Source organism: Vipera ursinii (assembly GCF_947247035.1).
Source record: "Vipera ursinii genome assembly, chromosome: 5".
Lineage (NCBI taxonomy): Eukaryota > Metazoa > Chordata > Lepidosauria > Squamata > Viperidae > Vipera > Vipera ursinii.
This window is the reverse complement of record NC_139518.1, coordinates 55,411,527-55,427,718: the sequence shown is the minus strand read 5'-3', so window position 1 is coordinate 55,427,718 and position 16,192 is coordinate 55,411,527. Positions and strand designations below refer to the sequence as shown.

Here is a 16,192-nt window from a genome sequence, read left to right as displayed (position 1 = left end):
ACATCAATGAAAAGGGGTTGAAATCAAAGCAAATATTTTTTTAAATTTATTTTTATTTTAATTCCATTTATATCCCGCCCTTCTCCGAAGACTCAGGGCGGCTTACAAACTTAGCAGTAGCTTTCATTCTATGTATATGCCTGCTTATTAGGGCTTTCACACACACCCCAAGCGGCATTATTACAAAGTCAGCTTAATTGCCCCCAACAATCTGGGTCCTCATTTCAAGATGAATATTGTATAATTCTGATATCTTACACTGATTAACATCTTAATTCACACATATTAAAGGAATTGTTTTTAGACAATTTATAACTATCCTGCTTCAGGTGTCAAATTCTCACACAGTTGCTAGGTAAGAAAAACAATTTACAAAGAAGGGAATAAATGTAAGTCAAAAAAGTCTCTTGGAAAGGCAACTTGCATGAGTGGTTTTGCTTTCAAAAGGAGCCCACAAATGAATAGTCAAAATCCAGTCCAGAGAGCCAATTCAGGTGTATTAGCCAGTCCACACTTAGAATTGCAAAAGCAAAATTCATAGGAACATGTCAGGTGTGAAAGACCAGTTCTACGCCTAAAGGTTCAATTTAACTGATTTATTGCTAAAACACTATGCATAGGAATCTTCTCAATTAGCAGTACTTGATAAGGATTAGATAAGGGTCAACAGCAATGAAGGGGGGTGGGGTTGGACTTATTCATTTGGGGCTATGTAGTACCTAGTCTAGGGTTATCCCTCTTTTCACCCTTCCCCCTGGCTCCACCAGTCCTTCTCCTACAGAACAACACTCCAGAGCAAGAGATCAAACAGTTGTTTCCAACAGAGTAACACAGGTCAGGGCTGCCTTTTAAATCAAGCCACAGCCATCTGTCTGTAATCAAGACCATCTTTGCTCTACTCTCCAATGTATTTGTCATCGTCTGATTTTTCCAACTGTTCTGATGGTGCCTGTGTTTGATCAGCCTCTGGCGATTTCAGGTTTTGATTTTCCCAAGATTGGTTCAACTGGAACAGTTTCTTCAGAGTCCGAATCTGAGTCCTGGGTCATGGCAATAACAGCAAAGAATTTTTGAGAGTTTACCATTGTGCCTAAAGGTTATATAAGCAATGTAATATGTACCAATTTTATACTGCATATTTATAAAGTAATCAAAGTGTCCACAATAAATGTGCAAGGATGATTTGCAGCTTGCTCAGTAAATTTTGGTACTCTGTTTATTTTCACTAGTTCCTTCTTTGTTGATTTTTTTAAAATTTTCTATCCAATTTTGTATTATATGTAAGATCGTTATATGTAAGATCGTTATCGTTACGAGTTAAACAGTTATATGTAATCATGAGGTAAAACTCCATGACAGCCGAACATGTGGGAGTTTTGACAGCTGTCAAAACCTCCCCAGCGAAGGCGCAGGCGCAGCCGGTTGACAGCTCTTGGCTGTCAACACAATGCGGAACCGCCCAGCCACGCGGACGAAGGAGCTGTCAAAAACAGCTGACAGCGGATTGGCCCTGGAATCCCGGCGGGAGAAGAACGGCCGCTGATTGGACTAGCCGGCCGGCAGCCAGCTATAAAAGCACGAACCCTCAACACCTGTTTGTCCGATTCCTAATAAACCAGTTAATGTTAGCCTGCTGTCTCAGAGTGGTCTGTCAGCCACTTCAAATTTGAACATTTCCCACAGGAAAATTTGATTTTATTTTTTATCAGAAATCCAGAGTTCTTTTACATGATTACATTAGAATTTTTAAATCTGGGTTACAGATTTCTGGATAACCACTTGATGGGACCAAGGAATTAGAATTTTCAACCCAGATCTGGTAGTCCTAGTTTTATGAGTTTGATCACTGTTAAACATCCCTATATGAGTATGTTTAATGCATAGATTAAGGCAGGGGTGTCAAACTGCCGGCCCACGGGCTGGTTGCATCATACAGAGGCTGCGCCCACCCCAGCTTGGGCAATACAAAAAAAGTCGTAACACATTGCGACATGTCACGTGACGTGGTGAGTTTGATACCTGTGAGTTAAGGCATTAAGCTACAAACTGAGAGACTGCTTTACCAATCAGCTGGGAGTCATTATATCCCAGTCCTAGGAAAAAGGCAACAGCAAGTCACTTCTGAAAATCTTGCCAGGAAAACTGCAGAGACTAGTCCAGGCACTTGTTAGGAATCAACACTGATTTCAAGGCATACATACACAAACATTCTCTAATTTGTCTTTAATACTAATACTAACTTTAATACTAATACTTTAATATTTATTCACTTCACTGGGTTCTAAAATATAATTTTATTTGGTTCTGTTTTGCTGTTATATGTCAAACTAGCCATTATAAAATACAAGCCATGTTTTATGAATGAATGTTATATAGGAACCAGGCCAAACTACAGCTGAAAGGGATAAAATAAACTTTTGTAAACGATTCAGTAACATAGCTACTGTGTTCAGTGATCTTATTGCTCACAGTGAGTATGGTCTGAAGGTGACTGAATTGCTCTGGCAAAAAAAAACAAAATCAGAGCCAAATGCAAATAACCCTGCCTTCTGCTGGAGAACATTAATTTCAGCCTTAATAGCCAAGCCAAGGTCCTTGTCAATTTCCGTCAGAAACTTCAGTACGTATAATTATTCTAAATGCAACCTGTCATTAGTGAAAGTAGGGCATTTCATTTGGGATGCTAGAGCTAAGGTTCATTTGATATCCTGAATGCTATGATAAATTTATATGCTTTTAGAGAGAGATTATGCTAACAGCATTGCACTGCAGTTTATCTTGAAATATGTGACATCCATCTTGACTGATTACATGGACAGTACTTTGATGGCACTTTAAGACGGTAAGCTTCTGCAGGGCTGTCAGTTAACTGTTATCTCTTGGGTTCTCTATCTTGTTCTCCTATCACAATTTAGGAAAGATTAAACTTTATATTATGAGCAGAATTAGACTTGAATAATGCATTTGAATAAGCTTTTTAAAATGCTGTGTAAGGTCCTGATGAATGCCAAGGCAATGTACCAATAAAAGTCTCTCCTTAGTAAGGTTGCCTTTAAGAATCTTATCCACTGAGACAGTTCTTTCTTCTTTTTTTTTTGAGATTTATATTTATTTTAATGTTTAATCAGATCTGTATCTGAATAAGTAGATATACAGTAGTGCTTAAAAGTTTGTGAACCCATTTGAATTTGGAAGAATCATAATTCTTCCAAACATCTTTCAGGTAATACCATACCAAACAAACTTGCCATTTAGTAATTTTTCCATTCATTGTTTCTTGCTTTGTCTGTATGTAGAGGATTAACAGCAGAATTCATCTGATTATCAGGCACAGATGCAGTCTTCAGCTGTGTGTGTTATATGAATCACACAAACACACACAAAAACCACTCCGTGTTTTAAAATTTCTCCTGCTGCACTATCTACACCTCTAATTTTTCATTTTTAAATGTTCACACTATTTAAGACGTTCTTTTTATAATTTATTATTGAATACTGAATACTGACCTTACCAAGTTTCTATATCTCTTTGGTATTACTATCATTTCTACTCATATCTGTAAAATTCACTTTTCAAATATCCTTTCTTCAGGTTTATCTGAAATCATTTTATTACTTTCATTTTTAATTCCACTCCCTTTGTTAGAAAGCCCCTTATTTAGTTCTCACATACTTTCCAAATATTTCCATCAAAATTATTCTGCCTCTTTTAATTGTCAGTGCTCTTTGCACTTTTTGACTAGATTCTCTAACTCTGCAACTATTTTTTTTCCTATCCTATGAGTATTATAGAGCCAATCTGCTTTAGTGTTTAAGGCTTCAGGCTAGAAACTGGGAGAGTGTGAGTTCCAATTCTGCCTTGAAACCAGTTGATTGCTTTGGGCCAGTCATTTTTTCTCAGGCCTAGGAAGGAGCAGTAGCAAACCACTGCTGAAAAATGTTGCTAAGAAAACTGCAGGGATACAATTGAATGGAAGGGAGAAATGCACCAGGGCACTCGACTGTGTTGTACCCATGCGACCTCTGACTCGGCGCAGATCCCGTTGGGCTCCATGGTTCTCGGTGGAGCTCCGGGAGATGAAGCGTCGGAGACGAGGTCTAGAGAGCGGTTGGAGGTCCAGCCGATCCGAATCCGACCGATTGCAGTTAAGAACCTTTATAAGGTCTTATCTTGCGGCGATAAGGACGGCGAAGTCTAACTACTTTGCCGCCCTTGTCGCGTCCGCAGATAATCGCCCGGCCGCCCTGTTTAGGGTGACTCGCTCCCTCCTTAACCAGGAGGTGAGGGAGGATCCCTTGCAGGGACGAGCCGAGGAGTTTAGTCATCATCTGACGGACAAAATCGCTCGGATCCGGACCGGCTTGGACTCTGACTGGGCAGAGTCTGATGTGGAGGAATCAGGCGGTCTTGAGCATGTTATCTGGACTGAGTTCGACCCTGTTTCCCCTGATGATGTGGACAGGATCATGGGGAGACTGAGCTCCACCACCTGTTTGTTGGATCCGTGCCCCTCCTGGCTAGCTTATGCGGCTCGGGAGGGAACACGAGGCTGGTTCCATGCAGTAATAACTGCTTCTTTGAAGGAGGGTGTCTTCCCTGCCGCCTTGAAGGAGGCGGTGGTGAGACCCCTCCTCAAGAAGCCTGCTTTGGACCCGGCTGTTTTAAACAACTATCGTCCAGTCTCCAACCTTCGCTTTCTGGCGAAGGTTGTTGAGAGTGTGGTGGCGCATCAGCTCCCTCTGTTCCTGGAGGAAACTGATTATCTGGACCCGTACCAATCGGGCTTCAGGTCCGGACACAGCACGGAGACGGCATTGGTCGCGCTGGTGAATGATCTCTGGAGGGCTAGGGACAGGGGTTGCTCCTCTGTCCTGGTCCTATTAGATCTCTCAGCGGCTTTCGATACCATCGACCATGGTATCCTGCTGCGGCGTCTCAGGGGGTTGGGAGTGGGAGGCACCGTGCTACGGTGGTTCTCCTCCTACCTCCAGGGCCGCTCGCAGTCGGTGTTGACAGGAGGGCAGAGATCCGCCCCGAGGTCTCTCATTTGTGGAGTCCCTCAGGGGTCGGTTCTCTCGCCTCTCCTGTTCAACATCTATATGAAGCCGCTGGGCGAGATCATTCGTGGTTTTGGGGTGGGGTATCACCAGTACGCTGATGATACCCAACTTTTTCTTTCCACCCCGAACCAACCCAGTGATGCCCTCTCCGTGATGTCCCGGTGCCTGGAGGCGGTTCAGGTCTGGATGGGGAGAAACAGGCTTCGTCTCAATCCCACCAAGACTGAGTGGCTGTGCATATCAGCGTCTCGGGTTAACCAAGTTATTCCACCTCTAATGATGGGGGGTGAGGTGTTACCCCCCGTTGATAGGGCTTGCAACTTGGGCGTCCTCCTGGATTCACGGCTCAATTTTGAAGATCACATAGGAGCCGTGACCAGGGGGGCTTTTGCACAGGTTCGCCTGGTGCGCCAGTTGCGTCCCTATCTGGACCGAGACGCCCTACGCACAGTCACTCATGCGCTTGTGACCTCCCGTTTGGACTACTGTAACGCTCTCTACATGGGGCTGCCCTTGAAGACCACTCGGAGGCTTCAACTGGTGCAGAATGCGGCTGCGCGAGTTGTAATGGGGGTTTCCCGATACTCCCATGTAACACCTCTACTCCGCGAGCTGCATTGGCTTCCGGTTGCCCTCCGGGTGAAATTCAAGGTGCTGGTTATTACCTATAAAGCCCTACATGGCCTGGGTCCGGGTTATTTGAGGGAACACCTGCTGCCGGCATCAAACGCCCTTCGCCCAGTGCGCTCCCACAGGGAGGGTCTGCTCAGGGTTCCGCCGGTGAGAGATTGCCGGCGGGTGACACCCAGGGATAGGGCCTTCTCAGTGGGAGCGCCTGCCCTCTGGAACCAGCTGCCGGTGGAGCTGAGAACTGCCCCCGACCTCCGATCATTCCGCCGGGGCCTGAAGACCTGGCTCTTTGAGCTCTCGGGCCCAGGCTGAGGAGAAATTTTTTAATTGGGGTTTTAATTGTGTACAGGGTTAATTTAATATTTTTTAATATGGTTTTAACTTTTGTATGTTGGATTTTTTTAATTCCTTGTAAACCGCCCTGAGTCCTCAGGGAAAGGGCGGTATACAAATGCAACTAAATAAATAAATAAATAAATTATATCAAGGGTGTCAGACTTGAAACGTCACGTGACGTGTCATGACGTATCGTGACTTTTTTGCCATTGCCGACAATGGAATGGGTGTGGTTTCACTATGATGCATCTGGCCCGTGGGCTGGCAGTTTGACACCCCTGCATTATATCCTGCTTGGGTGCGGGGTTGGACTAGATCAGGGCTTTTCAACCTGTTCACCCATTGTACCACTTTTAGGATATGGCAACATCCGAGTACCACCAGTCGCCTAGCAAGGTTTCAAAAACTTGATGACCAAAAAAAAAAAAGGAAAAAAGTGATGAAGTACAGGTAGTTCTCGACTTACAACAGTTCGCTTAGTGACTATTCGAAGTTACAATGGCACTGAAAAAAGTGCCCCGAAGCCACAGCCAAGCAAGACACCTGCCTGCCCACCCGGTGGCACAATTCCTCCTGTCCGAGGTTTTCATTGTTGTGAGCATAGCGGGGTGGTGTGGTGGTGGTGGTGTTTGTTTTTTATTCCCCCCCTCTGCTGGGTGGTTGCAGCAGGTTTTGGTCACTTCACATGACCATGGGACACTATGACTGTTATAAATATGAATCAGTTGCCAAGCATCTGAATGTAAATCACAGGGTCCTGGAGATGCTGCAACATTCCAGCTGATTGGTGCTTATTATGGGCTCAGCAGACGTGCCAGGATCAGTGCCGAAATCCAGCTGGAGCCTGGTGCTGATCCTGGCGCTTCCACTGAGCCCTGACAGCCCTGCAGCTCCAGCCGTCTCTCGCTCAGGCTTGTGCGGTGCTGTCACCGGTTCAGCTCATTCCCTTCCCCCGCTACCACTTTTCTAGGATGGTTTACGTACCAACTGCCAGGTGGCAATGTACCACAGGTGGTACTCGTACCACTGGTTGAAAAGCCCTGGACTAGATGACCTACAAGGTCACTTCCAACTCTGTTATTCTATTCTATTCTATTTATACAGCATTTATTTCACCCTTATTCTTTCTAGCATTCATTCTCTTACATGCATTTTTCTTATCTACAACCTTCTTCATGCGATTATACCGTAAGCATCCTTTTTCATACTTCCCATTAATATAACTCCACATATTTCTATGACCGTTCCACATTCCTTGCACCATTTTTTATTTTTGGAGACTAATCTATCTTATAATTTTTTTCCATATGGGACCTACAGTTTTGGAAATATTCTGTTTGAACATATTCTACTTTCACTCTTATTTCCTCTACTTCTTTCTAGGTCTTACAAGCCATTTTCTCCCTAACATGGAGTTATTTACCTCACATTAGGTATATTATATCCTTCACAAATTATGTTAAATGTGTGTAATAAATAGATAAAATTGGGCTTTTAGACTGAGAGATCCTTTCTTTGCTAGAACAGTTTAGGCTTAAACCACATGTTCAAAAACATGAAACAAAACAAAATGAAAGCAGGACTATCTCATTCTTATTTTGTGTGTAGGGTCCATGAATAGCAAATACTTTTTTTATATGCTTGTTTCATTTCCATTCATTCACGCCTCCTAGAAGGATTTTTCCTCCCTTTAGATTGTATTAATTCTAAGTGATGTACAACTTCCCGTCCAAATTCATTGAATTACCATCTTTCCCTGGAAGTATCATGAAACCATCCCCAGCCTATGGATATTAAATTCCTATTAAATTCATATCCTAGGTGACACTAACTTTTACTGACAAATATATGTTTTAGCCATTTCATTCATAATTATACCTGCATATCTTTACTTCCCTACCTGTATTCATCAACTCCATAAGATCTATCTTTATTAAAATCCATTACAGCTTTCTCCTTGGCCTTCGTATGCCATTGGCACACATATATCTATTTTTATTTTTTCCCCATTTAATTCTTTTTGCCATTTCCACTTCTTAATAATCACAATCTTCTATATGCTACAGTGTTACAAGATGGACCCTCTGCCGCCCACCATGGTTTGGTCAACTGAAGCTTTGACATAATGCTTTTTACTAAGGTAAAAAAAAATGTAGAATATGTTTCAAATGTTAGTCATACTCATGCTACATATAGCATTTTTTGTGTACAATAAAGAAAGTATTGGACAGTTCTGGCATATTTGAGCCAACATGCCACATGGGTTTTACACCAAACACGTGGACAGTATTGCATGCAAACCAGAATCAGGCTAAGTATCTTGCAAGCCAACATACTATAGCCTAGATCTTGTCAATTACAAGTTATATGCATTGTTCCATTCCATTCAGAATATAAACATTCCTGTTTATATACAGCCTTTGAATGCAACAATTGCATTTTTGTTTGTTATTCAGGGTGTTTTCTAGTTTAAAATTTATACTTGTGTTTGTCGTTGTAGTCTGTCTGCTCTGGAATTCTGTCTCATGCTTTGTTACGTCTTTGCCTATTTTGTGCTGCTGAGAGGACTTCATGGATAAGTGGATTCTTAAAGTGAATTATGTAAACAATGAAGCTTTGACTTCCTTTCATTACTCTAGGGAGAGTTTGTTTTCCCATTTAACATCAAACTCTTGTCCTACTTTTTAAAAGACTTTTTACATCTGAAACAAGTTGTAGCTTCAGTGCCTCTACACCAAAGGCATTCAGAAACTTCATTAGTAATCTTTTCAAGTTTAATGGGAGAAAATCTGTTATAGATGGAAGAGTTATCTGAAGAGTTATGCTTCTGTAGTTTTTTGTTGTCTGTTCTCTTGGGTAGAATATAGAATTCTACAGAAGGCCTATGAATCATCGCTAGAAGAGGCTGAAGGTTAGAAACTGTTCTTCATAATTTTAGCAATTTGGGGTTGATAATGATAGAGAATATGGGTGAAGGGTCTTCAGAAAGTACCAAGCTGCAAGAGGAAATAACTAGCGTGACCACAGAAGTACTTACAATTCCAAGAACCCATAGCATAATCACCAGAAGGGGCTTCAGAGTGAGGAATGGAAACATTTGAGCTGCAAAATAGCTGCAAGAGGAAATTGCTAGCTTTAGCCACAGGAGATGGGTATATAAATTGTGGCAAACACCTGATATTCCCCCCCCCACAAAAAAGGTGGTTTTTCTAAGAAGTAAGAAGTGGGTCACAATAGTAAGCAAAGTGCATGCTTAAAATATTGACGCACCTTGCATACTGTATATAATCTGCTAATTATAATGCACGTGTTAGGTAATGTAGTAGCTCTAGGGAGGGTTTCAGGAAACATGTAGGAGGCAGTCAGAAAAGAGTATAACCTCATAGTACTTCAGCCACTGGGCAACGAGGAGGGATGTGGCAGCTGGGACAGTGGTGTGTAAAGAAGGGAATAGTTTGAGTTGAACCTTTGGACAGAACCAAGCTATGCTAGCTTTCCCCCGCTTATTGCAATAAATGAATCAAAAAGACCTTCACTGTCTTGGCTGGTTATTGGTCATGCAAATTTGCCACTGATTGTGAAGAAAAGTAGCTGAGAGCATATAATAATAATGAGAAAAATATCTTTATTCCTTTATATTTTTTCTGTCACTTTCCACATTTGAATTAGGGGAGGTTCAGTGGAGAAAATTCCACCTTGAATGGACTGAAGTGCAAAGTGTCAGGTAAATAGCTAAGTGCTCTGCAGATCAGGTGGAAACTTTTTATTTTTTGCTGCTTCTTAACAGAATGAATGTTCCCGAAAATCACATAAAAATGGAATTTCATCAGTAACATGAACACACCGAAATATTTATTTGTGGTATTCAACCTGTCCTATATAAAGTTCGAATTGTTGCTGATGAAATAGTGAATTCACAGTGTAGTTGGCACCATAAGGCATTGTACCTGTTCTTTACAGACAGAATAATTTTACGGAATTCTAATTACTAGAATTCACATTTTAGAAACATGTAAGTAGCATGTATAGGAATATTGGGTTGCGAATGAAGAATGTTCAGTAACTAACAACTATCAGGGTGTAAGGCTGTAAACCAAAATTCTTCCATTTTAACAGATATTACCAGTAAATAGAGAATTTACAGAAACATATTGGCTCAGCTCTTGGGACCAGAATAGCAAAGGATTGTACTAATCTTCTTTTTACTATTATAATAGTTGTAACCACCAGATGGCGCAGAATCATTCTTTTTTCCCTCTCTCTCTCTCTCTCTCTCTCTCTCTCTCTCTCTCTCTCTCTCTCTCTCTCTCTCAGAAGCGGACATATTTAAATATTTCTGACCTTATGCAGAGGTTAAATTCACTTTGATTTCTTTTATAACCTTTGATTTTTGTATGGCAATTATGATGGCAGGTTTTTCAGGGTGGTTCTGCCTATGCCCTGACTGCAAAAACCTGCCATGGTTACCTGGATATGATTTCATAGTTTATGAAAGCAAATAATTAGGATTTTGCTGCTTTCATCGTGATAGTTATTAAATAAAATATTAGTTACTATGAAGTAAAATTTAAGTGGATAAAAAAATTGGGGAAACTGTTAGCTGTTTCAAGAAAAATATGTGTGTAATTGTTTACTTCTATAAATACACAAGAACATATAAACAGTATACTATCCAAATGTTGGGAGTAAACTATATTTTCTACCAATTTTTTAACTGGGAAACTATCATTGTTCTCTCTCTGCCATATCTGAGGGGTTTTTATGTGCAACAGTCTTTGCTTGTAATATGAAAAAGTGATACTGCTCTGCACATTAAGGAGGATTTGAGGTGTCCCAGTAAGAATGCATTGAATGGGCCAATTCAGGTAAATGAAAATCTTCATAGGAATTTTTCAATTCTATAAGTGATCCTATAGATCTTGTATATTATTTTGAATTGCTGTTCTTCAATTGGGATAATTCCCACAAATTAGGTTACAATTCTTGAGTTATTAGTCTATCTCAGAGGGAATTTTGAAAAATTCCTCTCTGCCCTATCTGATACTATAAACAGAATCAGGGTGGATTTATATTATGAGTTTCTTTTTCATATTTTTCACTTTCCTAGAACTGAACTGGTTTTATCTCCCTTAATGGTTATTTTATTCTATTTATTTGATTTTGATGCTGCCCGATTCAGACTTTTTCCAACGTTTACTTTCTTTTGCCAGAAACTATTCATTTCATACAGTTGTCTGATCCATTTACTGAAAGCTTCTAAATCAGGGCAGTCCCTTCTAATGTGTAGTTTAAAGTTTTATTCTAGAACAGACAAGTCAAACTCGCGACATCACGTAAAGTTGCGCAATGTATTGGGATGGTTTTGCCATTGCCGGCAATGGGGTGTGCACGGCTTCCACATGACACATCTGGCCCGCGGGCCAGCAGTTTGACACCCCTATTCTAGAAGTTTTAATGCACTGATTCTAGTTTTGCCTTTTGAGCAATAGGCAATATATTCACTCTGCTTTTTGCATGACAAACCTTCAGAGAGTTGAAGACTGTTGTTTATTTACACATCAAATTTATATAGCCACCCATCCCCCACCCCCATGGGACATGACTGTTATCATGTCTGCCAGCTTTTCTGTATTGATAGATATACAAAGATCTTTTAACTGTTCCTCATATACATTGGTTTTTAGACTTTTCCTCATTGTGCAAGTCTTCTGTAAACTAACTCCACGTGACATTATCCTATTTGAACTATGTCGCCTATAGGTAGACACAAAAGACATCCTCGGGATCCAATACCTTTGTCAAAATGATAAAAAGAGTGCATTGTAACCTTTGCTCCTTTGGTATATGTGTGGAATGGAAAAGGGATGCAACAGTGTGTGAGAATGGCCTTTGGAGACAAGAGGAACAGCTGTAGACTGGACAACTGACATGTAAAAGATATCTCAGCACACAGTACAGAAGGTATGGGAAGTTTCCGAAGGGAGTTTTCCAGAAAGTAAAACTCTTGCAAGAGTCTGCTAATATATAGCCTTGCAATAAAGACAGAACTACTATTCACTGCTGTGTTTGTTATAGAGATTACCTTGAAAGGGGTGCAGAGCTCGAATCCTTATATATGACACTGCTTTGGCCCCTTGATCCCTTCCCCAATGCTCTACCTGGAGAGCATAGTAGAGTGGTGATCAGGACACAATGTTCTTATTAATGCACCACAAGAAGTACAGTATATGTTCTTTTAGCAGTTATGAGTCCTTTTGATTCATGTCTAACTTGCAGTCAAAGACACCTACATTTCCTCTCACATGTAATATGGCTCAAGTCAGATCTCTGACTTTCTGTATTTATGCCTTACCACTTTTCTTACATGCGAAACTTTACATTTGTCCCTGATAGTCTCCTATTCATTTCCTCCCACTGCTCAAGTCTGTCTAGACATTATCTTCTTCATTTAGACTGTTAGTGACCTCTCCCAGCTTTGTATCACCTGCAGACTTTATAAGTATGCTCTCATCTTCTGAACACAAGTCACTGATAACATTGAAAAGCATAGAAGCCCATTTAAACTGTGGGTGATATTATGAGGTTATATGAAAATTAACATTCAGTACACAAAAGAAACCATTTCATAACTATGTGTGAACTGATGGGCATTTGTCTGACGTAAGAAATGTGGCTAATCTGTGAGCCCAGAAGAGAAAGAAAAGTACCGGTAATGCTGTTACTAATGTAAGAAAAATAAAGCTTCATGTGCAGATATGGTTAAAAAAAACAGAAATTTTTGAAAAACATTTTCAAATGCTTTCTCTATTCTATTTATGCTAGTAACCTATCTGTTGTCTGTTACCTGTCTATCTCTGTCTTTCCATCACATATATCTGAGCTTGGCTAGGCTTACAAGTGGCTGCTTTATACCTCTGAGGTGCAAATTTAGACGGCTTGTTTTACTCAAAATTTAAACACCTCATCAAATTAGTTGCCTAGGCCTACTATGTCTATATTAGTGATAAGTAAGGCTTCTTTCATCGTCTTTAACAACATTGTACAAAAAGCAAACAGCAAACTTTTTGTCAGTTAAAGATTATAAAGAGAAATGATAATGTCTTCAGAACAGTAAAAACTAAGTTCATCTCATTAATAAATACAAGAAAATTATAAGTAGAACTGGAGTATAGTGAGCAAATTTTCTATAACACTGCTAAAAAAACTCTCTCTCCTGATGTAACCAAGCCACGAAATATTTCAAATCAGCTACAGTCAGATGATATCTAAAGATTGACTTGGAATAGATTAGTGCAGATTTGAATCTGAAAGTATTAGAAGGTTATCTGGTTTAATCTATAACGTCTTCCACATCCAAACAGCTAGCCACTTATTTAGTGTCTAGTGCAGGGGTCGGCAACCTAAAAAAGAAAAAGAACCACTGGGAACCGGTTCCATCACAAATTAAAAAAAGAGGGAGCCGCGTGCGTGTGTCCATGCACGCGCATGCACAAAAAGTTTTTTTGCGCATGCGCGGACGCACGCGGCTGCCATTTTTTAAAAAATGAGATGGAACCGGTTCCCGGTTGCCCGATGGCGACGGCCCGTCTGCAAAGCTGCCGCTTTCGGCAGCTTTGCAGACGGGCCGTGGCAGCTTCCTCAAAGAGCGGCGCCCCTGCCCATTCCGAGAGGTGCGCGCGCACCTCTCCGAACGACCGGAGTTGCGCGCGCACCTCCCCAAACCTTTGGGGAGGTGCGCGCATACCTCCGTGCGAAGGGGCAGCGGCGCCGCTCTTTGAGGAAGCTGCCGAAAGCGGCAGCTTCCTGAAAGAGCGGCACCGCTGCCCGTTCGCGCGGAGGTACGCGCGCACCTCCGGTCGTTCGGAGAGGTGCGCGCGCACCTCTTGGAATGGGCAGGGGCGCCGCTCTTTGCGGAAGCTGCCGCAGCCCGTCTGCTAAGCTGCCGCTTTCGGCAGCTTCACAGACGGGCCGCGGCGGGCTTCCTGAAAGAGCGGCACCGCTGCCCATTCGCGCGGAGGTACGCGCGCACCTCCGGTCGTTCGGAGAGGTGCGCGCGCACCTCTCGGAATGGGCAGGGGCGCCGCTCTTTGCGGAAGCTGCCGCGGCCCGTCTGCTAAGCTGCCGCTTTCGGCAGCTTCACAGACGGGCCGCGGCGGGCTTCCTGAAAGAGCGGCACCGCTGCCCATTCGTGCGGAGGTACGCGCGCACCTCCGGTCGTTCGGAGAGGTGCGCGCGCACCTCTCGGAATGGGCAGGGGCGCCGCTCTTTGAGGAAGCTGCCGCGGCCCGTCTGCTAAGCTGCCGCTTTCGGCAGCTTCACAGACGGGCCGCGGCAGCTTCCTCAAAGAGCGGCACCGCTGCCCATTCGCGCGGAGGTACGCGCGCACCTCTCCAAAGGTTTGGGGAGGTGCGCGCGCACCTCCGCCCATTCGGGGAGGTGCGCGTGCACATCTCCAAACGGGCGGTGCCACTCTCCATTTGGAGAGGTGCGCGCGCACCACTGCCCGTTGGAAGAGGTGCGCGCGCACCGGGCGGCTGGGAGCCGCAAGAGACGGCTCAAAGAGCCGCATGCGGCTCCGGAGCCGCAGGTTGCCGACCTGTGGTCTAGTGGAATCAATAAATTATATCATTCTAAAAAGAAATAAATAAAAAGTGGAGACAAGACCAAAATGAGACCATCTTCATTCACTGTTTATTTGACAATAGAAACAGTATTTTTCCTTTACCACTTACCTTTTTAATATTTTCTTCATGTCAAAAGATCTGTTTAGATTATTGATGTTCTTAATCTTTTTAAAAAAAAAACAAATATACTTTGTTTCATTTATAAACATTTACCTTTATTCAGGATATGTGGTATATTGCTAATAATCCTATGTACTCAAATCTAGAAATGTTCTATACAGTAGCAGTCTAATTAAAATGACATAAGATTCATCTTTCACTTCTTGTTATTTCAAGAATGACTCATCTTTGATTTAAAAATTGCACATGCAGACATACCCCCGTGCTTTGTGCACAAATAGATTAAATAAGCCTGAGATTTCTGTATGAGTAAGATAATGGTGCTAATTTCAGCATCTGCATATACAACACACTTGCATCAATTAAGTGCCTCTCATAAATATTTTTGAGACCATAATTCTATTCTTCTTCACTGGTGTTTTATTTCTTCAGTTCACTATGACTGATATGGACCATAATTTTGTTTCTCTGAAAAATAAAATTCATGGACATACTGATTTTGAAAGTCTATTAAATTTTGCTTGAACAAAATTATATGAAAAATTAAAAAATTGGGATATATACATTATGAAAATGGATAGGGTAACTGTTATTTTATTCCTATAAATACATTGCTCAGAGGATAAATGGATTTACCAGGTATTCTTTTAATACCTGCTCTAGTTTCCGGTTCAGATCTTCTACAGACTACACTTGCACTATGAAATATGCAAGGTAGAGTGTACATACAACTTCAAAGCTTATAACACTGGGGTTTTATTTCTTACCACTTTAGTTATGACTTTCAAAGTCATAAAACAGACAGAAGCAAAATGGTGCTGTAAACACCTCATTTGGCATCGAATAGACTTTATGCTTGATCTGATCTTTTTTTTTAAAAAAAGATAAGAAATTAGCAGGCTCTAAAAGAAGGCAGCATGATCTGGAGTAGGTTTCCTGGTGTTAAAATGAACCACTTAAGTATTATATAAAACAAAGTTTGGGCAGATTAAAGTATGCTCACAAGCCCAGAAGAAGAAAAAGAAAGAAAGAAATTAAATTGGAGTATTCTGGTGAGCTGGAGAAAGGAAATTAAAGGAAGCTATTTTTTTGCTGATATACTAATATTTCCTATTTGAACTTGCCTACTGTTGAAGAAAAATCAGGTCCAGTTCCAAGCCGGGAGTAAATAAAATGAAGGCTAAGACACTGGAAATAAAAATGGAGGCTGTTTAAGAAAGAAGGTTCCTGTTTATTGATGAGCAGAACCAGCAACAGCATGCAGTTCTGGGAGACCTGACCAACTGCAGCTGAGAGTATAGTAGGTGGGTTTTTATAATTTCTTTGTGTTGTGATTCAGGGTCAGCCTGTGGGTTCGGCAGTTGGGTCGGACGATTCAGAGGAAGAGGAGGGGGGTGTTGGAGAGCCTGCAGAGGACAGCC

At 41.8% G+C, this 16,192-nt stretch overlaps 1 protein-coding gene across 1 annotated transcript in view; it reads right to left on the bottom strand.

Annotated features, from left to right (window-relative positions):
• Nucleotides 1–895: 895 nt before the first annotated feature.
• CCDC172 (coiled-coil domain containing 172) overlaps nt 896–16,192 on the bottom strand; it is a gene marked incomplete at both ends in the record, with an annotated part of 41,922 nt that continues 26,625 nt past the window's right edge. The window contains 2 exons of the mRNA XM_083363300.1: nt 896–1,040; nt 14,760–14,815. Coding sequence (XP_083219426.1) covers nt 896–1,040; nt 14,760–14,815 — 201 coding nt within the window. The remainder of the gene's footprint in view (nt 1,041–14,759; nt 14,816–16,192) is intronic.